This window comes from Bidens hawaiensis, unplaced genomic scaffold (genome assembly GCF_021521415.1).
Source record: "Bidens hawaiensis isolate Kalapana, Puna unplaced genomic scaffold, B.hawaiensis_p1.1 tig00004931_1, whole genome shotgun sequence".
Classification (NCBI taxonomy): domain Eukaryota; kingdom Viridiplantae; phylum Streptophyta; class Magnoliopsida; order Asterales; family Asteraceae; genus Bidens; species Bidens hawaiensis.
In genome coordinates, this window is record NW_027491311.1 from 833,888 (window position 1) to 857,339 (window position 23,452).

Genomic DNA, 23,452 nt, shown 5'->3' on the forward strand with positions numbered 1-23,452 from the left:
CCCTGTGTTTGGCTGCATGTTGCCTGGGGCCGGGCAAACGGCGGCGGACCCGCCCACCGGCTATATATCCCTTTATAGCCATTTTTTCACCCATTGCAACCTTCGTCTCCCGATGACAAGGTTTGTGGGTGCGCTGCTTAAGTTCTATGGGATTCATATATCCCAAGTCCATCCGTTTGGACTTGTGCGCATGACTCACTTTGAGTTCATGTGCAAATCCCAGCGCGAGGAGCCCACCCCTCGGCGCTTTCAATTTTTTTATAAGCCCAAGATCCAAGATTCTTGGTTCTCCTTCATTCCTCGCAGTCAGAAGGTGAAGTGCTCCACTGTTTCATTCAAGAGCCTTCATGACTGGTCTGAGAGGTTTTTTTATGTCAGGGCTGGCGTGATCCCCATCCGTATGACCATGCGCGCGATCACTTCTGCGCCTGCGGATGTGGGTGTCCTCAAGAACCCAACTGGCGCCTGGGTTAATAAGTTGACCACTGAACCATCCCCGGCCAAGAACATTTGTGAGGAGGCGCTGGTGGGGGTTGGTATGAGCAAGAGGTGGTCGGACAGCGCGCTTGAGCCCGTTATCCAAGTCGACGGCTTGTGTAAGTTTATCTCATTGCTTTTTTTTTCTGCGCGAATATAATTCTTTTTGCTGATATCATTTGACTTGTTTTGTGTAGTCACCAAGGAGTATATCCACGCCGCATATGATGAGCATATGGAGGGTGGCTCCGTCGCGCTCGGCGCTGGGGAGGTTGGTTTCCCTGATCGCTTTGATGACATGTTCATCCCTGTTGATCTGGGATTTGTCTTCGACAGCGATGCGCTTGGTAAGCCTTTGTATTTATGCATTTTCCCTTATAATACCAAATTTTGCTAACACTTCTGTTGCGTGTATTGTAGATGCGCTCGAAAACTACGAGCTGGAGCTCGCAGAAGAGGAGGAGGAGGAGGAGGCGCCCCAACTAAAGCGTAAAGCTAAGGGGAAAACTGGCGCAGGGGCCAGTAAGAAACAGAAAAATGATGTTGCCCCTGTTGTTCAGGATCCTCCTACTCAGGCGGGGGGATTTGGGAAAACCCAGGAGTTTACCACCAAGGTTTCCTTGGCTTCCCTGCCTCAAAAAGTGGGCAGACCTCCTGTCCACTTGAGGTATGGTGGCGCTACCTCCTCCCTTCGCGCGGCGGAAAAGGGAAGCGGTGTTGCGCCTTCGACAGGTATACTTTGCTTATCCTTTGCTTATCTTTTTATGGTTCTATGAGCGCGATTCTGATAGAATTACTAATGAATCTTTGCTCACTCAAATGCTTGTAGAGCCGGCGACAGCGCAACAAGATGCCGAGGCTGCGCCGGAGGTCGCTTCGAAGTCCCCTGTTTTACCCTCAAAGAAGGGTAGAATGGACTTCATGGCGATGTTTGCTTCGCGAACGGAGTTGCGCCAAGGTACGTATTGCGCTCTTTTTTTTTCTGACTTTCTTTTAGATCAAGTTATGAACCGTTTCTTGTTGTTGATTTTTTCATAGAAGCCGTAGCTGGCGTACAAGCTGCTGGCGGCACTTCTGGCGCCGGGTGCCAGCGCCGTTGGCTCTGCTCCTGCTCCTGCAAGCGATGAATCTCCCCTCATCGGGATTACTAAGGAGCAGGAGGCCGTTTTGCGCGCCGACCTGGCGGCGTCGAGACCTCCCTCACCTCCTCCTGCGCACAGCCCTCCTCGCGAGACCGATTTTGGCTCTAGGTCGCAGGAGAAAAGGCCTGTTTCCGAGGAGGATGAGGAGTTTGAAGTTGAAGACTCCGACCGCGGTCGCGCCGGTCCTGCAGCGCCACGAGGCTTCGCGGCGGAGCCTTCTCGTGGGGCTGGCGCTGACTTTTTTGCTTCATCCCCGCAGGTATAGTTTCTTTTTTGCTCCGCTGCGCGGACTTTCATCTTAATGTTTTGATGACTTAGATAATTACTTTGTTTTTGCAGGAAGCCGATCACATTTACCGCCCGAGATGGAATATAACTGAAGATAGCACCTTTCAGTCCATGGGTGCGTGTGCGGAATTCTGGGCTCATGCTGTGCCTCCATCTGAAAGGAGGTTCCAGGAGGACCGCGCTCGCGACGACCTGCTCAACGATCATATGTTTGCTGGGTCGGCCTTCTTTGCTGCCTCCCAAGAGCTTCGCTCTGATTACGTAAAAGTACGTGATGCTCTTGCGGAAGCCAAGCAAGAGGCTAAGGTGTCTGCTTGGCATCTTTCTGATGCTTGCGAGAGAGCTGAGAAGCTCCAAGCAGAGCTCAGTGAGAACAGAGCAAGTGCCAACAGCGCCTTCGTGAAGCGCGGGCATGAGCTTCAGGCTGCGCGGGAGAAGCTGCAGGCGGCGGAGGCGGACGCGGCCAAGTACGCGCGCAGAGCGCGCGACTTGGAGCTGGAGGCGGAGGCGCGTGACCAAGCTCTTGTCCAGTCTATCACTGAAAAATCATCACTGGAGAGTGAGGTTGCGCGCCTGAAGAGGGAGCTGGCGGCCGCGCAGGCCGATAAAGATGAAGCCTTGGCGACGGCAGCGTCTAGCCAGGAAGCACTTGACGCTGCGCGGGCGGAAAAAGAAGAAACCTTGGCGGCAGCAGCGTCCGACAAAGAGGAGCTGAAAAAGACTAAGGAAACTGTTGAGTTATTAAACTCTCAGGTTCCTGCCCTCGAGACGTCTGTTGCTGGCCTCGCGCAGGATCGCCAATGGCTTATCTCACAGGGCATGACTCGTTGCGCTTTCGCGATGAAATACTCAGACGAGTTTCAGGCCCTTGTGATGGACTGCAACGCTGCCGCGCGCTTGGTGGGTCGAGCTGAAGGGTTTACGGATGGCTATGAATATGGCATGTTGAAGAAGAACCCATCCGAGTACCCTTATCAGAGCGACGTTTCCTGCGCGGACATGGCCGCGATGGGGGAGAGGTATATGAATACTCCCATTCCCATCCTTGCGCAGGTATTTTAACCTTAATGAGATTACCTTGACTTATTTTCTAAGTCTTTTTGTACTCATATTTTTGCTTATGATTTGCAGATATTCGCGCTTGCTGACCAGCCCGACCTCGGCGCGCTAAAGAAATTACTTGACGAGTGCGAAGGGGCTGGTGGCGGCGATGATGGCGCGGGGACTTTTGCTCCTGCAAGCGGCTCTGGCGTGGCCAAAGGATCCGCTCCTGACACTGTTGTGCTAGAAGACTCCATTCAAGATGAACAACTTGACTATGGTCAGTTTGGAGATGATGAGGAGCAGGCTGCGCCAGATGCTGAGGGCGATGATGAGGATGATGAAGAGGCTGATGTCAACGTGGAGACTTGAGAAGCCCTTCATGTTTTTTTTTTTTTATTTGTAGTTTGTATCTCATCTTGTAAACTTGTAAATTTCAATACTTTGGAATGAAATTTTGTTTTTCCCTTCTTCGCATCTTGCGCATTCCCATTCATCTCTTTATATAAGATATGCTTTCACGTTGGAATAAGAACAAGGTTGTAAGGAATTTATTATACTTAACCCTTGTCATATTGTAAGTGATTTTGCCATATCTTGATTATGTTGACACGTGTCTTGGCGCTTTCATTATTCCTCTTTTGCGCGACGTTATCGCGCGTTTATGGAATTATGAGTTTTTTAGCCTTACGCGTCAATGTGTTACTCAGATATCCATTACAATTTTATGCGCGACCTCGACCTGAGACCTTAACAACTATGTTTTGGCATTTGCTTTGCCTTAGTTGTGTTTAGGTATTTTATGGTCAGGCTGCGCAGCATGCAGGATGGATGTTGTGAGTTGTTTGAGCTAAGGCTCACATTATTGGGCTAAGGCCCTGACGTTTTAGAGTTAAAACTCTTTAACGCGTTTGCGCATGTATGTTTTACTTCGTTTTATTTTGTTTTGATGTCAATACAATGTTGTCATATTGCTCAAAATTAATAAAGGGAAGTGTGAAACATGTATGCAAAATGTAGTAGAATTGGGCTAAGGCCCTGACGTTTTAGAGTTAAGACTCGTTAACGCGTTTGAGCTTGAAGCTCGCGCATGTATGTTTTACCTCGTTTTTATTTCGTTTTTGATGTCAATACAATGTTGTCATATTGCTCAAAACTAATAAAGGGAAGTGTGAAACATGTATGCAAAACGTAATAGAATCCACATTAAGAGAAGATAGCGCGTATCATTATTCATAATGGCTTAGAAAGCCTTGATTACAAACTTGACATTTTTACATGAAACATTTTCTAAGCTGTGCCGCGTTCCATGCGCGCGGGATCTTCTTTCCATTCAAATCTTTTAAAGCGTATGCGCCTTTTCCCAATTCTTCCGAGACTTGATAAGGTCCCTCCCAATTGGGGGACATTTTTCCCGTGGGTATCGCGCGGCTTGCTTCATTGTTTCGAAGGACAAAATCATTTTTCTTGAAGTGGCATTCTTTCACGCGCTGGTTGTAATATTTTTCCAGTTTTTTCTTGTATTTGGCTTCACTGATGATAGCCGCCTCTCTGCGCCCTTCAAGTAAGTTGAGATCCAACCTTCTTTCGCGCTCGTTATCAATCTTGCTCATCATGAGCACTCTATGGGATGGGCATCCAACTTCTGCTGGAATCATTGCCTCTGTTCCATAGGTTAGGCTGAACGGGGATTCGCCATTGCTGGTTTTGCTTAATGTCCTGTGTGCCCACAGGATATTAGGTAGCTCTTCGACCCAAGAATAGGATTCTCCCTCCAACCTTTTCTTCAGCCCATTTAACAAACTTTGGTTCGCGCGTTCCACTTGTCCATTCCCCTGAGGGTGTAAACTGAAGTGAAAATTTGGTTGATGCGCAATTCCTTGAGCCAGCTGGATATCTTCTTGTCAGTGAATTGCTTGCCATTATCGCTCACAATTTCCATGGGCAAGCCAAAACAGCATATGATGTGGCTCCAGATAAACTGCTTCATCACTTCGGCTGTGATTTTTGCTAGTGGCTTGGCTTCAACCCATTTTGTGAAATAGTCTACTGCCACTACCAAAAATTTTACTCGCCCAGGCGCTTGCGGTAGGGGACCCACAATATCGATTGCCCATTTATGGAAAGGCCATGCGGAGGTCACCGGAATCAAGTTGTTCTTTGGCCGCATGGTGTTTGGCGCATAGCTCTGACATGCTTTGCATTTTTGGATCTCTTTTAAAGCGTCCAAGTACATGCCCGGCCAATAGTAGCCTGCGCTCATTGCCTTGGCAACCACCATGCGCAGGCCAGCATGAATCCCACAGATTCCTTCGTGTATCTCTCTGATCACATAGCTTGCTTCCTCAGCATCTAGGCATTTCATGAGCGGCCCAAGATAAGAGCGTCGATATAATGTACCATCAAGCAGTTCATAGTTCTGCGCCTTGTGTCTTATCTTCCTCGCTTGTGCGCGATCATCTGGTACCTTTCCCTCCTTCAAGAATTCCATTATTGGAGTTATCCATGATGAAGCGGTTGTATGAGTTACCAGGACAGACTTCGCTACCACCGACGGGTTGCTCATTACTTCTACCCTGACATCTTTGCCAAAGTGATCAAAACTGGTTGATGCCATCTTACTCAGCGCGTCTGCAGATTTGTTTTCACTGCGCGGAATATGAATGATTCTGAAGCTGTCAAATTGCTCGATGAGCTTTTTCGCCTGCTCTAGATATAGAGGCATGGTGTTCTCCTTGGCATCATAAAGGCCATTGACCTGTGCTGCTACCAAGTAAGAATCAACATGGGCCTCTAGCTTTTTAACTCCGAATTTGTGCGCGATGCGAAGGCCAGCCAGTAGGGCTTCATACTCAGCCTCATTGTTGGTGCTCTTGAAAACCAACCTGATGGCGTAAGTATATTCATGATTCTCTGGATCCACCAGTTTGAGGCCTGCGCCGGACCCTTCATTGTTTGAAGCTCCGTCAGTGAACAATCTCCAAACATTTTCTTCATCATTGGCTCGCGGAGGGTCTACCTCGCGCTGAGCCTCTTCAACTCTTCCTTCGGGGACTTCTGCGATGAAATCAGCCAAGACTTGTCCCTTTATTGCTGGACGGGGCTTAAAGGCGATCGTGTGCTCACCTAATTCCAGCGCCCACTTTGTCAGCCTTCCTGAGAGCGCGGGACGCCGCAAGACTTGCTGGATGTTGTAACCAGTCAGAACTTCAATGGGATGACCATTGAAATATCTATGAAGCTTGCGCGACGCGTGTGTTAGTGATAAAACTAACTTTTCCATGATGGAGTAGCGCGTCTCAGGATCTGTCAGCACCTGACTCACATAGTATATTGGCGTTTGGATTCCCTTGCGATCCACCAATAATACTGCGCCGATGGCGCGTTCTCCTGCTGATAGGTACAATGTTAAAGTTTCACCAGGAAGTGGAGCTGTGAGCGCGGGCAGATTTATCAAACATTATTTAATCTCACTGAAAGCTTGCTCGGCCTCAGGAGTCCATTTGAACTGGCTTTTCTTCAAGCAGTTTCGTTGACAAACGGGTAGATTTGCTTGCATGGTTCGCTAGGAACCTGTTGATTGAAACCAATCTACCATTCAGCTTCTGGACTTCTTTCATGGTGGATGGCGAGGGCATGTCAAGGATGGCCTCCACCTTCTAAGGGTTCACCTTGAAACCATCCTTGGTGACCATTACACCTAGAAATTTTCCCTCTAGTAAGCCGAAAGTACATTTGCTCGGATTGAGCTTCATGTTAACTTCCTTTAGGCGCCCAAGGGTTTCTTCGATGTCTTTGAGCATTTGCTTTTCCTCCCTGCTCTTGATCACCAAATCATCCACATAGACTTCTAGGTTTCTTCCAATTTGCTCGCTGAAAACGGCATCCATAAGTCTTTGGTAGGTGGCGCCCGCATTCTTCAAACCAAAGGGCATTTTTGTGTAGCAAAAAACACCCTTGTCGGTTCTAAATGCGGTCTTGTCCTCATCTTGTGGTGCCATTTGAATCTGGTGATAGCCTTTGTAGGCATCCAGGAAACATTTGAGTTTGAATGGCGCCACGGAGTCCACCTTTGCATCGATGTTTGGGAGGGGGTAACAATCTTTTGGGCACGCTTTGTTGAGGTCCTTGAAGTCAATGCACATCCTCCACGACCCGTTACTTTTCTTTACCATCACAGGATTGGCTACCCACGTCTGGTATCGTATCGGGCGGATGATGTTTGCGCGCAGTAAATCCTCAACCTGCTCATTCATGGCCCTCGCTTTCTCATCCCCCATGACTCTCTTTTTTTGAGCAATTGGCTCTACGGACTTGAACGTGTTGAGAGAATGTTGTGCCAGGTCTCGCGGAACCCCAGTCATATCAGAGTGTTGCCACGCGAAGACCGATATATATGCTGTGAGCAACCTTTTCATTCTCAACCTCGTGTCGTCTGATATCGTAGCGCCAATTGTGATTTTTTGCTCCGGGAATTTCGGGTTGAGAATCCATTCCTCTGGCGCGTTTTCTGCCATTGGAATTTTCATTCTCCCCTCCCGCGGAGTACTTGTCACTGCGCACAAATGATCTCGGTATACTAAAGTTACACCTGTTGGTGTTGGGAACCCCAACGCGCCGTGCGCTGGCGACGGTATGGCATTAAATTGGGCAATCGTTCCTCTACCCAAGATCATATTGTGGCAAGAAGTGGTGGGCAGGACCAAGAAGTTGACAACTTCGGCTCGCTTGTGTTTCTCATCCCCCATAGTTAGCTCAAATTGTATTTGACCTAAGGGATGAATGATTTCATTTGAAACACCAGAGATTGGTGCATTCACAATTTCAAGCCTCGCTTGGTCTGCCGGATCCAGTTTTCTGAAACATTGCTCATACATGATGTCTGATTCGCTGCCAGTGTCCACCAGGACTTTTGACACTTCGTAATGAGCAATGTGTGTAGTGATAACAAGAGGACTGCTGATGGAAGGGCCTCCCCTGATTCTTGGGAAGATGACTTGTTGCTCGGGCCAATCTCCTTGGATTTGCGCGCTTCTCTTTCTTGAAATTTGCCCTTGCCTTCCTCCCTCGGCTACACAGATTCTTTTGTACTTTTTGCTGGCTGAGGCTCCTGATTGTTCATTTTCTGGTATTGAGTTTTTTACCAGGTGCGCCAGCTTGCCTGATTTTACATCTTTTTCAATTGCATCCTTCAAGTGGTGGCATGCATCAGTGTTGTGTCATGTGGACTTGTGAAACTCACAGTACTTGCCACTGTCTGATGGTCCCTTGTAATGTAGTGGCTTGGGGCTTTTGAACTGGACATTCTCAGTGCTTAACACCTGTGAAGGCGTTTTAGTGAGGGGAGTCCATATTCTTGGCAGAGGTCTGTTAGGATCTCTGCCGCCCTCCCTCTTGTCACCCTCCCCGCGATTACGAACATCTTTTTGGGGCTGGGGTGAGCTTGGTTGCGCCTGCTTTTCTGCGGAAGAAAAACTGGTTGGTTGCAACCTGGACCATACAGAGTTCTGTTTGCCCCTCTTTTCTTTGCTGCGCGGTGACTCAGCTTGATGCGCTCTTTCTCTTGCCCTATCTTGGGCAATTTGTTTTTCATTTCTCGCGAAAACTCGCGATGCTTCCATTAACTTGGCCCACGTGGTGGGCATGCCATCTCTGCTTACGAGAGCTCGGCGGAGTTGATCACTGCGCGCGCCTTGTATAAAGGCCACGCGCAATAGTTGCTCAGTGATACCTCCGATTGCCAGAGACTCCTGATTGAAACGAGTGATGTAGTCTTCAATCGTTTCATCATTCCTGTGCACGCAGTGCATGATGTCATCAGGGTCGCGCGTGTGTCTGCGCTGCTGCACGAAGTGGGCTTGGAACTTTTCCAATAGTTCCTCGAACCCATCGATTTGCCCAGTCGGCAAGCTCTCAAACCATACACGCGCCGCGCCCGTGAGGCAGCGAGCAAACATGTGACACCATGTTGGCATCGTCCAGCTCTCTAGGTTTCCCGTGTTGTAAAAACCTTGCAAGAAATCGTCTGGATCTGTTGTGCCGTCATATTTGCCCAAACCACTTGGCATCTTGGTTTTGTGCTGGATGGGAGCCTTCGCGATGCGCTCAGTGAACTTTGAATGTTTCACCAAGATGGCTGGTCTATATGGTGTGGTTACGTCCACTTGCCCTCTAACTGGGGGGCTGTACGGCATGTGCAGATCCAGATCGGCTCTGGCTCCAGGCGCCATGTTCACAGGCGCGCGGAGCTGTGAGCCTCCTGCATGAGTATCTCGCGTCTTCCTCATGCTGTGCACTTCTTCATCACTGAACTCAGTGTGTGCAGTGTGAACAGAATGTCCTTCTTCCGGCGCGCGCGGCCTTTTTGTTCCATGAACAGTTTGCTTATCAAACGCTTGCCTTTGTGTTAAGTCGGCTAGCTTTTTCTGTTTGACCATCTCATTGTACTTGTCCATTAGACGCCGCTGCTCGTTTATGAGCCATTCTTTAGGATCATTTGTTTCATCTTCTGGACCCATTGGTCCTTTTTGTTTCGCGCCGGCAAGATTTTGTAACGTGAGATCGTCTGGAGGAGTTTCAGTCTGGCCATGAGGAGTTGTGATGAAGGGACGGTTACTGGTGGTGCGCGTAGAATCACGCGGCACCCTCAGAAACTGTTGTCCCTCATTAACATCCTCACGTTCAATATCCTCCAGAACTTGAAAAATGTTATGAACGCCAGAAACCATGGTGAAAATTTTTTATAGATCTGATGAGATCTTGTTGCCGTTGTAACAGTGGATGGCGCCAATGAAGAGACGTGGATCGACTCACTGGTAGACGATCTACTTTCCTCGGATATGATTATGCTTCTTCACCGATGGTTTTCTTGGATCTGGGCTCTTCCACCTACAAAATGAACAGCACCGTCAACTTACCCCTCAGAAAGGGACAGAGGGGTCCTCTTTGGGGTAACCCTCCGGTGTGAGAATAAGTATTTGTAGGAGAAGATAATGTTATGAGAGTAAGGAAATCTGAAGAGTATTGCTTAATAGCTGAATACTCTGTAATTGGATGTGACTGTGTGTGTTACTGGCTGTAACTGTCTGTGATTGAATGTAATTGAATGTGATTGAGTATGCTTGAATGTGAAATGAATGTCTCTCCTTGTGGAGTTGATGCTGTATTTATAGTGCTAGGGTTTCCACTGATTGGGCTCAGCCTTGTTGGCCTCCTCCAATTGCTCTGCGCCACGTGTCCTCTGGGACACCTGGTGCTTTCTCATTGGTTATAATCACGTGGTAGCACATGGGTTATGCTGAGTTGTCCACCTTTCATTTGGCAGCTGTCAACATCAGCATATTCTTATTCCTTAAAAAGATACCTTCTGGAAGGTTGTCTGACGTGCACAATCAAGGTTGCCCTAATCCTGATTTGGATAAGGATGAGGTTGATTATGTGCATGTGTGATACGCGCCTATCCTGAGGATGCGCGAGGTCTTCTCTTTATTCTCACGCGCAGATGTTTCATGCGCAGATGTGATATGCACGAGCATGTGATATGCGCCACGCGCGGATGCGCCACGCGCATATGTGATATGCGTGAGCATATTTGATGCCTGAGCATATGTGATGCCTGAGCATCTGTGGTACCTGGGCATATGATGCCTGAGCATGTGTGGTGCCTGGGCATATGATGCCTGAGCATGTGTGGTGCCTGGGCATATGATGCCTGAGCATATGTGATATGCGCCATGCGCATAGGTTTTGGCTTTGTGCCTTCGTAATGTCTTGATTTCAAGCCTCTTGTCTATATCTTGTGGGTTGACCCGCCTTGCTCGGTGTTGAGGCGGGTACATACCTCTTCACCTGGTGATGTACAAATAAACAAACACATAGTAGCAAGAACACGTTATATCAAGAACACAAAGACAAATGCATACAAATAATCAAACTATTTAGTTTTAACGTGCAATAGAAACAAACACCAACACCAACACCAACACCAACGTAAACAACAAACATATACAAACATATCTTATATATCTAAAGTCCCAAACACTAAACATATATAAGGATGAATAAAGACATAAAGATTTTAGATGTTTTTTGCTAAACAAAAAGTAAACACACTTATGATTAACTTATTATTAATTAAGTAGTTAGAATAAACTACAAGCACCTACAGTTTTTACGCTCTTTTCTGTTCACTTCAGATTTTTTTGGTTCTTCACAAAGCACAAAACCGAACCAAAACCGTTATTTTGGATTTTCAAAAAATCAAAAGCAAACCGTCATTTTTTTAATTTGGCTTGATTTTTTTTGATTTCATGTTAGTGTGATAGGTTTGTACACACCCCAGTTAAAGGGAAACAAACATTATTTTTACATGTTTATTTTATATTTTACGTCTAAGTTAATAAGTTGTACATACATTTCTTATTTTCCATGCCTTTTATATTACTAAATTAGTTATTTTAGTATCGATTATCATCATGATCACATGATGACAATTCTGGAAGACGATTTTTTTAATGTTAGCTTGTTTAATGATAATTAAGTGTGATCTTGAAATTGAGGGATATTTACCAAACATCCGATATAATATAAAAGTCAGCTTCTGATTAATTATTATAAGAAAGGTAATATTTTATATGTCTATAATGTGTACGTGGTTTTGTAAATATGTAAGAGATAAATGATAACCATAGTTTTATATAAAATAGAATCTTTGACGAATTATTTTGAAAGTGAATACTGTTTTAAAAAAAATCATTTTTTATCACGACATTTGAATCACTTACAGGTCACTAACCCATTCAATTATCTTCATTCCACTCTTAGAAAGAAATCAATCATAAATGAAAAAACCTTATGACCCAACCATAAACCACTTATCTTTTGTCACAAATGATTGTCTTACCTCAACCACTTTCAAATTAAAATCGTTAAGTGTCTCACGTCAACATCCTTTTGGTTTTACATAAAAGATCTTTAATATTTGATTTTAGGTATCATGTGTCATTATAAACTTTAGCTTCTTAGAAAATTAAGCAACAACTTGCCTAAATTGTCCCCCGCATCATGTCCAACAATGTAATATCACGTTATCCTCACATACATATATGCCATATACTATACGAATTCCGTTACTTTTTTTTAAGCATGTTAATTTGACAAATTTATTTTCTAGGTTTAGTTTTGGTACCGTGAGGAACGTAAACAATACCCACCAAATTCGCATTGACTCGCCGCTGCGACGTCGGTTTTTACCGAACGAATTATCCATCATTACAGGTACGGACTTTTTATTTTTGCTAACATTTTTGTATTATTAGTTATACGAGTGTTGTTGCTGTTTTCTTTGTAACGCAGATTAATTTTTTTATTTCATTTGTGTCGGTACCAACCGAATCCACATTAGTGTACTATCGCAACGTGATAGGTACATAAACATATTTGAACTGCCTCGACGCATCGCGCCGGGTAATAAACTAGTTTGATGTAAAAAGAGGATACGATGAAGTAGCTTTTTCCTTTTCTTTATATTGAAATATATTAAGATTTAGTTTATAAATACATTCTAGTTGCTTTGGGAGGTTATTGTAAATACATCATGGCTTAGTCGTAAAAGTGCCGTGTTGTTTTAATTTCTATTTGTGTTTGAATGCAACGGATTGCAACCTTAGGTGTCGAGGGTCATCATAATGCATTGGTTTATACTTCATTGCTATTGCTAGTTTATTGTGAGGGGGGGGGGGGGTGTTAATCGGGTGAAATAACGGGTTTGCCCTTTATTTTAACAGAAAAATTAACAGGGATTAACGGCTGTGTCCGATTGCAAAAAAGTGCAAACCATAGGGGTGCTCCGTGCAAAATGGCTACCTAAGGGTGTAATCCTGCAAAACACTGTTGACCACATGGGTGTTTTTACACTTAACTTTTATAATTACAATACAATCTGGTTTTTAAATCAGATCTAACCGATCAAGTGGTCTAACCAGTAGACAAGTAAGATGTCTCGTTTAGAGGTGGGCAAATAAACCGGTTATTCTAACCGACCCAAAATTCGAACCAAAATCGAACCGGTTTGAAACCGATTATGTATAAACTGGTTTGGAACCGACTGAAACCGTAGGTTCGGAACTGGTTTGCAATTTTCTCCACCAAAATCGGTTCCAAACCGGTTAACCGAAACGAAACCAGCCAAAACCGGGCAAAAACTGCTCAAAAACCGAACCGAACCGAAACTGATCGTTATCTGGTCAAGAAACCTGTTTCAATCCGAATCGAAACCGATCATGAACCGGTTTGACTTTTATTGACCAAACCAAACCTGTTTCATTCCAAACCAATTTTAAATTTTAAACCTATCTGTGCACCTCTAGTCCCGTTTCCGACTAACATTTAAAAAAAAAAAAGAAAAAAAGTGGTATTATATATGGTATTGACTTCATTTGCATATATAAAGAGAAGAAATCTCCAAAGAGTATTTTATTCTATTCAATTCACAGTTTTTCTCAAAACCCTCGTACAGAAGCAAAGGTCTGGTCTTTATCACGTACGATCATGTTTCTTTCATGTTCTTTTCTTTATCTCAGTCATTTAATAATTAATAATTTCTGTGTTCTTCAGTTTACTCACTAAAGGTCAGTCATAAATTCCCAAATTATGGTATTCTTGTTCTTGATTGTTTGTTTAAATTGATAAGTAACTGAATCTTGCTCATAAGACATTAAATCAGCAGTAAGTTTTCATTTTTACACATACACAAAGAGGGGTTTTGGAATTTGGGTATATTAATCAGCATTTTCAACAAATGTTCTATAAGTTATCTTATTATTATTATTATTTATCTGAATTTATTGTTTTTATCATTCTGCATTTGATCTTTAGAATTTCCGTTTCTTGTTTTTATCAGGTCCGAGCTCAGCTGGGACTCGGTTCGTTTATTATTTATAAATTAATTCATTTTTACATACATTTTAATTATTTTTATATATTTTGAGAAAACCTTAAACGAGCCAAAGCACGGCTCGAGCCGAGTTGCGTGGTGTGGTGTGATATTGTTAAGGCTCGTTAAAGGTTATAAATACACAAGGCTCGTTAAGGCTTGATGAGCCTAAACGATCTTGTCTGGGCCCGGGCTCGATAAAGGCTCGGCTTGTTTCGAGCTTTTTATCGATCCGATCGTGAGTAGCTCGCAAGTGGCTCGGCTCGTTTGCATCCCTAATTTCGATTAATAATTGTGGGTTTGGTGTAAATCCTTTGCAGGTTTGATAGTTTGAATCTTCACTTCAAGAAAATGGATTCAGAAAGAAACGATAAAGAGTTGATTGTCACGCAAGTTAGCGTTGGTGGATTTGGTAATGAAGTCACTGCACAGATGCTTTTGGAGTATCTTGAAAAAACATCTGGTCAAATATGGAGATGCAGGTTGAAAAAGTCTTCAACTCCACCCGACACATGCCCCGAATTCGCTGCCAACCTTGACCAAATCACCGTAGTCAACGACTATGCGAAGGTCGAACCGCACGCGTTTGTGCATTTTGTAGACCCCAGTTCCGCCCTCTCGGTTCTAGATGCTTCTGGAAGAAAGCAGCTCGTGCTTAACAACAATGTGTTAAAAGTTAGTTTAGGCCCAGAAAACCCTTACAGATGAACCAAAGAAGAAGAAAGACATCACCCTTTAAGTTATCAAACGTGGTTGTTGAAGTCGGATTGATGACTACTCGGGATGACTTTGTTGTCGGTTGGTGTGGGCCCGATTCGGGTGTTGACTTTCTTATTGACCCGTTTGACCGTAGCTGCAAGTTTCTTTTCACTAAAGATACCGCCTTTTCGTTCAAAGGGACCGTGAATTACGCTGTTATAAAGTGTAATTATAAAGTCGAGTTTTTGGTGCGGGACATTAATGATATTAAAGAATATACGGACTACTCGGAATCGTTTATGGTTTTGGTTTTTCAATTGGGTTCGTGTCCGTTAATATCTTATCGAACCGCTGATGATGATATTGTTAACACATACCCGTTTGAGATGTTGGATGATGACGACCCATGGATCCGAACCACTGATTTCACGCCAAGTGGCGCGATAGGCAGGTGTAATACTTACCGGGTCAAGATCCGGATTCGTGATGGGGTCGAAAGTGAAGAAAGCTCTAGACTTTCTTAAAGAGCAACGAGTACACATCGAGAGCCGTAACACAAAACTCAGATCACAAAACGAGCCTGAGTTTGGGTTCGCCTTACCCGACCCATTTTTTTCGATTCATTACAAACCTGCATCTCTTTTAAAGTCATGTTCTTGGTCAATTCAGTCTTGCACAGATGCATCATAAATCAGCATCAATTTACCGAAAAAGTGTTTGACTTGCTAAGAAGTCAATCCGAGGAAGTCAACATGGCGGCCCTACAGCACATCTGTTCTTACCGACACCCGTTGTACGACGGGTTTAAACGGTTGAAAATCATTCAAGAATGGTTGTTAAAGACTCCAAAGCTAATCGAAAAACAATCAGAGCAGAATGATGTCATTGGAGTTCGAAGATTAATAATCACTCCAACTAAAGCTTACTCGTTGCCACCAGAAGTTGAATTGTCAAACCGTGTTCTTCGCCACTATCGAGACGTATCCGATCGGTTTTTACGTGTCACCTTCATGGATGAAGGCATGCGAACATTAAACAATAATGTTCTTAACTATTACCCCTCCCCGATCGTTAGAGACATCACGCCAAGCTATAGTGCACAAAATACAACAATGTCTAGACGAGTAAAAGATATTTTAACGAATGGGTTTCATTTATCAGGCCGAAGATATTGTTTTTTGGCATTTTCTGCGAACCAACTTCGTGATCGGTCCGCGTGGTTTTTTGCTGAAAATGAAAAGATTTCGTGTAAAAGTATTAGATCATGGATGGGAAGATTTACTAATAAAAATGTCGCAAAATGTGCAGCTCGAATGGGCCAATGTTTTTCATCAACATACGCAACAGTTGAAGCCCCACGCCATGAAGTTGTTATGAAGCTTGAAGATGTTAAACGAAACGGGTACACGTTTTCAGATGGAATCGGGAAAATTTCACCAGAATTAGCATTTGAAGTTGCTGAAAAGTTGCAATTAACAGATAATCAACCGTGCGCGTATCAGATTCGGTACGCGGGTTGCAAGGGTGTTGTTGCGTGCTGGCCCGATATGAAAGGTGGAAGTATCAAACTTGCTTTGAGAAGAAGTATGGATAAGTTTGAATCGGATCATACGGTTCTTGAAATATGTTCTTGGACCCGTTTACAACCTGGGTTTTTAAACCGACAGATTATAACTTTACTCTCGGCATTAGATGTTAAAGATGAAGTCTTTTGGGACATGCAGATGAAAATGGTGACGAAGTTGAATTTAATGCTTGAAAATACCGAAGTGGCGTTTGATGTAATTAACGCTTCGTGTGCCGAAAGCGGGAACACGGCTTCAATCATGCTGGGTTCGGGTTTTGACCCGAGAACCGAACCGCATTTGCGAGGTATGCTGAGTAGTATACGTGTCGCACAGCTGGAAGATTTACGGGAAAAATCAAGGATTTTTGTGAATGATGGCAGGTGGTTAATGGGTTGTTTTGATGAGCTGGCGATTCTGGAATAGGGTCAGTGTTTTATTCAAGTGTCGAATCCGTCCGTTGAGAACTGTTTTGCGAAACATGGGTCGAGGTTTAGTGAAACGACTAGGAACTTGACGGTTATCGAGGGTGATGTGATAATCGCAAAGAACCCGTGTCTTCATCCGGGTGATGTTCGGGTTTTGAAAGCGGTTAATGTTCCGGGTTTAGAACATTTGTTTGATTGCTTGGTATTTCCTCAAAAGGGGGACTGGCCCCACACAGATGAAGCTTCTGGAAGCGACCTTGATGGAGATTTGTATTTTGTTACATGGGATGAAAATCTTATACCGCCTAGTAAAAGGAGTTGGCCCCCGATGGAGTATACTGCTGCTGAAGCTAAAGAATTAGAACGTGAAGTTACACAGACGGTAAATTGTTGTTATTACTGTTATTATTATTATTATTATTAATTTGTTTGTTCCCAGTTTTGAAGCTAAAAGTTAGGTTTTGTTTTACTTTAAAAGTCTATTATAAATTATTAATATTTTTTCCAACAGGACATAATTGGGTTCTTCACAAGAAACATGGTCAATGACAGTTTAGGGACAATTTGCAACGCGCATGTTGTTCATGCTGACTTGAGCGATTATGGGGCCCTCGATGAAAAATGCATAAAGTTAGCTGAACTAGCAGCGACAGCTGTTGATTTCCCAAAAATCGGGAAAGTAGTCAACATGCCGCCTCAGCTCAGGCCAAAACTGTACCCTGATTTCATGGGTAAAGAAGAATTCCAAAGCTACAAATCTGAGAAAATTCTTGGGAAGTTATACCGTCAGATTAAAAACTTCTATGGCACTGACGTCACACCAGGAAATCCTCGGGCAGAAAATTCTCGGGAAGGTCCTGAGCCGGAAATCCTCCCTTTGAGTATACCATATGATAAAGATCTCGAAGTTGCTGACGCAGAAAGTTTTTTAAATGATGCGTGGGGATGCAAGTTATCATATGACCGACAACTAAACGGGCTTCTCGGGCAGTATAAAGTGGCCCGTGAAGAAGAAATTGTAACAGGTCATATTTGGTCAATGCCAAAGCACAGCAGCAAGAAACAAGGCGAAATGAAGGATAAAATCAAGCATGCTTATAGTGCTTTACGGAAGGATTTCCGGAAGGTGTTTGACCACCTCGGGGCTGAGTTTGACCATGCTTCTGAAGAGCAAAGAAATGTGATCTTTGAGAAAAAGGCGTCCGCGTGGTATCAAGTTGCATATCATCCGGCTTGGGTGAAGAAAGCTTTGAAGTTTCAAGAGCCCGATCAGGAGGGCAAAATGGTAAACTTGAGCTTTGCTTGGATTGCAGCGGACTATCTTGCAAGGATTAAGATTAAGCGTAGGGGAGCGGGGCCCGGGAATTCTGGTAAACCGATTGATATGCTTGGGCGGTATATTGCTGACCGGGTTTGACCGACTCGGGGTTGTTTTTGAAGTTTGTTGCAGCAGGACCACTCTGCCATTTTTGAAGGGTCTGTTATGAAATACATCATATGCTTTATGAATTGATACATATGGTAATTTTGTTTGAACAATTACTATTTTTTTTTTCCTGTTATCAAAGTAGGCTTCAAGTGTTCTAGCTTTGTACATCTTTTCATGTTTGTTGATCTGGCATTGGTGCCTACTTATATTTGGGTTGTTTACGTTCAAATTAAAAGGCATTTTATATAATGTAGTCACTGTGTGAACCTCTGTAGGCTTGTATGTCACTAGAAACGTTATATTATGTATTTGTCACACTCATCAGAAGTTTGTTTGACTCGTCTAGATAAATGAGTTACATATAACTTGTTCAGGTTACACTATCTTAACTTCTTAAGGGGTTGTGGCAAAAAATAAAATAAAAAAGAAGCTATGGTTAAAATATTGTTTACATCATTTCCCGAGTTTGGTAAATTTGTTTCTTTTTCTTGTTTTCTTTTTTGACATTAGCGATGTTATTCTTGATTACGCTTTTCATGTTTACACTTCAATATTGTAATTGTAGTTAATTTAGATTTATAATTGTTAAACTTGAGTATTCTTTATTGAAAACAGATATACCAACATAAATTGACGGGTGTTGGGACTCCAACCTCAAGAATACTAGATACGGTACAAACCGAAAACAAAACACTAGAAAAATGTGGCAACACGAAGAAACACCTTTTACAAAATACATGCAAATCTTCATTTACTTTGTGCACTTTCAACTTTGTAATAACTTAGAAAGAGCAGGATGAGGTGCTAATAGTTTTTTTGATTAAATTTAATAACCCCTTTTATTTTTCTTACTGATTATTATGATGGAATCATTTTCTATAAAAGTTAAATAGGTTTTATAAACAATCTCTGATATTAGAATTATGCTATAAAAATTCAATATTTAAAATACCATGTTGATTATTATATCAACCTTGTTCTAGGGATCATTTTTAACTTTGCATCTAAGCGACTTCTCATAATCCTAATATTTTACAAACCTTGAATTATTTTACAAAACTTATGTGTTAGTTTATATAAGATATTTTTATGGACTATATAAAAGTGTAGTTGTTTAAAGTGATCTAAAGCTCGTTAGACAATGATCTTTTTTTTCTTTACTCTAACGTGTCTTGCCCGCCGAAGGGAGTGTTGACGTGCTATTGACATGGGGGATCCGAGTTTGACTTGATTAATTTGTCCATATGCACTCGTAGTTTTTCTAACTTGTTTAGCCTTCGAAAACGTCTTTACATACACCTTCGATGGCCAATGCTCCACACAACCATAATATTAACCATGGTTCTTATGTTCTTTAGCTTTTGATCTTAAGTTTGCTAAAGAAAAAGATCATAGAGGATTAGGTGTTTATTTCATATCCAAAAATAAACAAATAAGGGGCATAATACTTATCTTAAGAAAAAGTAAACTTAAAAAACAAGTGTGCATCCCCTCTAAGTCACCTTCAAGTGATCAACATTAATACAATTTATAATCCCCAAATTCACAAACAAAAACATTTATATGAGATAACATCTGCATTTATCACTTTCTAAAACGATTTAAAAGGTATAATTATTATTTCACAAAAATATATATAAAAAAAAAAGTTATAAAAATGATAGCTTTTGCTTTAGTTTCTGTTTCATCACCAACCTCTGGTGAATACTCCATCTTTCCTACCTTTCCTTATCTCTGCTCTGCTGTTTCAGATAACTCCATTTTAGCTTAGATCTCCATCACATTTCTTCTCAGATCTCTAATCTAACCCCACTCATGGCTTTTCATCCACCACCAAGATCCACTCTTTAGTTTCATTGCTTCACTCAAGGTAAATTAGCCACATTCCCTTAATCTTTTTACTTAACTATGCATAAAGTTCACAACTTTATTGTAATTAAACTCCAATTTCATCTGGGTATTGCAAGATTAGTTGAAAAGCATGTTACTTTATGTACTTGAGGCTGTTACACCTTATATTTTCCCACAATTTGCAAAACCCTGATCCTAATTAGCCAGATTAATGTGGTTTTAGGGGGGACTGATGTTTGGGAAATATGTAATTGTTTATCTTCTTCAGGTACTTGATCATTTTCAAGAATGGGGGACAATCTAAACAACGGATTATCCGAAAAAGTAGACGGATTAGGGATTAAAGTATGGGAGTTAATTGGGATTATTATTGGGTTTCTTATTGTAGGCATTCTTTGTGTGTTAACATGTTACCTCACTTCTCGAAAGAGAGTGCGAAGGGGGGGCTCGCACGCGATCCCGCACAGTCGAATACCGACGGTTTCGAAAGAGATTAAAGAAGTGCGAGTTGAGCAGGTTTCGACTGCTGATTTTGCTCCGCAAGATGGTATTCTTCTCACAATTCATGATAAGAATAGTGATAAAGATTCGGATAAAGTTTTGGTTCATCTTGGTGTGTCGAAATCAAGAAATGGAGATAATGCAAGTAGTCAAGGTTCATTTCATCATATGGACGAGTCAGAGGAAGATGGGAGTTCTGGAAATTTTTTGTATAAACCGTCTTCTTCGTCTTCTCATCCGATTAGTGCACCGTCTCCGCTTGTGGGTTTGCCTGAGTTTTCACATTTGGGTTGGGGTCATTGGTTTACTTTGCGCGATCTTGAACTTGCAACCAATCGGTTTTCAAAAGAGAATGTTATTGGAGAGGGTGGGTATGGAGTTGTGTATCGTGGGACGTTGGTTAATAGGAATCCGGTGGCGGTTAAGAAGCTTCTTAATAATGTGTGAGTTTTTGTAGCTTTAGTTATTTAAGGTTATTGTAAAATGTATGTTGTGAACCTTTAAGGGGTGGCGCAGTGGTAAATGCTTGAGTCCCTTTAGCAGAGGTCTCAGGTTTTCTACTTAACACTAAGACTGTCAACGAACCGTGGAACCGAACGTTCAATGAACCATTTGACTGAAGTTCGTTTATTTAATTAATGAACGAACATGAACAAAACTTTTTGTTCATTTAGTTAAACGAAAAGGACATGAACACATGTCTCATTCGTTCATTTATGTTCATGAACGTTAGTTTACGATTGTTCATTTTAATCCGTTTGTGCTCGTTCGTGTACGTTCATTAGTTATGCATTTGTTTAGTTGTTCATTTTTGTTCATTCATATATTCATTAAAAATTAAAGGCTCATTACAGTTTAGTCTAGTTTTATGAAATTAAAATCACCCGTTACAATTTAGTATACAATAAACTTTTTGGGTCCAACAGATTGATTTCACGTTTACTTTTAATCTGTTGTGTCCGTTCATCTATGTAAGTTATGTTCATTTGTTTGATTTAAGTTAAACGAAGGGTGTGCTCCATTCTTGTTCGTTCGGTTCGTTTATAGGTCTATTTAACAGCCTTGAATGCCAGCTGCCCAATGCAAGCTGCAATGTGGTTGGTTTGTTCAATATTGTTTAAATGGTAGTTTGTTTCTAGGGGCCAAGCGGAGAAGGAATTTAGAGCGGAGGTTGAAGCAATTGGACACGTCCGTCACAAGAATTTGGTTCGGTTATTGGGTTATTGTATCGAGGGAACTCATAGGTAATCTTTTCCTCTTTCTAGATGCTATAATGTGGTCAAATACACATAATAATGAATGTACAAAGAACTACTTATGTGTGTTTATTTCATTGATATGCATAATTCAAGGTGTATAATTTAATGAGATTCTTGTAAATTAGGTTGTTAGTGTACGAGTACGTCAACAATGGGAATTTAGAACAATGGCTTCACGGAGCTATGCGCCAACATGGATATCTTACATGGGAGGCTCGGATAAAGGTTCTTCTTGGGACGGCTAAGGCGTAAGTGTACAATATAATATGTCTTTGAATATTTTAATTTATTAAACATAATGCGTTAAATATGTCTAGAGAAACTTGGTTTATTACAATGACAATTTATTTTCAATTGTTAATCAAAGCCTATAGCTGAACTCATTTAACCCCTTTGGACATAAAACATAACCATATAGACTCATTCGATCGTTAATCGGGTCAAAAAAGTCAGAGTTTGATCATTTAAATGCAGCCTTGCCTACTTGCATGAAGCAATCGAGCCAAAAGTTGTGCACCGAGACATAAAGTCGAGCAACATTTTGATTGATGATGATTTCAATGCAAAGGTATCTGATTTTGGGCTGGCTAAGCTTCTTGGTGCTGGAAAAAGCCACATCACAACTCGCGTTATGGGCACTTTTGGGTTAGTATATCATGTCTACTGCTGTTGAAATTACATTTCAGCACCAATAATATATAATTATTTCTTATTTCCTCTATTTACAGCTATGTGGGCCCGGAGTACGCGAATACTGGCCTATTGAATGAAAAGAGTGATGTTTATAGCTTTGGAGTTGTACTTTTGGAGTCAATAACCGGAAGAGACCCTGTTGACTATGGTCGCCCTGCTCAAGAGGTAAATCATCTTTTGACCAAAAGTCAACAAATCGTATTGTTATGTATTTATAAAAGCCTCATGATACTTGCAAGCTTTGTTATGGTTTTTGCTTCTTTAAACTTTGCAGGTAAACCTTGTGGATTGGCTGAAAATGATGGTTGGAAGCAGGAGATCAGAGGAAGTGGTGGACCCCACCATTGAAACAAAGCCATCAACGCGAGCCCTTAAACGAGCCCTTTTGACCGCTTTAAGGTGTGTTGACCCGGACTCCGACAAGAGACCCAAAATGAGTCAAGTCGTTCGTATGCTCGAATCTGAAGAATACCCGTTACCAAGAGAGGTTGGTTTGTTGGACTTTTGGAAAATGGATATTACTATTGGATCATATAAGTTAAGTTTTTATATTATTTATATAATTTTTTTAGGATCGACGGCGTAGATCACACGCGAGTAGCATGGAGATTGAAGCGCAGAGAGAAAACTATGACACCGATAGGAGTGATAATCCGGAGGCGCGATCAGACAGCAAAAGGATCCTGAAGCCATGAAATTTCCTATTATCTAATTTGATTCTTTAAATCTTGTGAGCAAAAAAGGTGATTTGTATTGTATTTTTTTTTTAATGTATTTTGAGGGAATCAACAGTGTTGATTGTCATGTAAGTAACAAAGTTAAGGAAGTAAGTTTGTGAGGGTGTCTAGTGGGGTGGGGTTTAGCTTTGTATAGTTATGGGGGAGTTTGGGATGTTACTTATGGTTTTCTTCATTTAATTTGCTAAATATATATTTTATCTTATTCTTGTTTGAAATCCAAGACTTTGTTATGAGGTAACTTGTGTTTTACTCTTGTAAAGGCTTTTTATGACTTTGCAAGTTTAAATAAATCAAAACAAAACCATCTAACCTGACTATACTAATAGGGTTTTTACACATGGTACCTTCTTATTTGTCCAATCATATTGCTTCTATAAGTAAAAAGTATTTCTTTGATTTTCTTCAT

At 42.1% G+C, this 23,452-nt stretch overlaps 1 protein-coding gene and 1 pseudogene across 2 annotated transcripts; both read left to right on the plus strand.

Moving 5' to 3' along the window:
• The first annotated feature begins 14,214 nt into the window (after positions 1–14,214).
• Positions 14,215–17,990, plus strand: LOC143628384 (RNA-dependent RNA polymerase 6-like; annotated as a pseudogene). Its single transcript, XR_013152736.1, has 2 exons — positions 14,215–16,955; positions 17,085–17,990. The product of XR_013152736.1 is annotated as an RNA-dependent RNA polymerase 6-like (transcript).
• A 2,131-nt stretch (positions 17,991–20,121) lies between these two features.
• LOC143628385 (putative receptor-like protein kinase At5g18500) lies at positions 20,122–23,091 on the plus strand. The gene is made up of 7 exons (XM_077097998.1): positions 20,122–20,797; positions 21,494–21,598; positions 21,739–21,861; positions 22,088–22,258; positions 22,342–22,471; positions 22,581–22,793; positions 22,879–23,091. Exons 1-7 carry the CDS (start codon positions 20,142–20,144, stop codon positions 22,999–23,001), a joined length of 1,521 nt encoding a protein of 506 aa, XP_076954113.1. The 5' UTR covers positions 20,122–20,141; the 3' UTR covers positions 23,002–23,091.
• Positions 23,092–23,452: the final 361 nt, after the last annotated feature.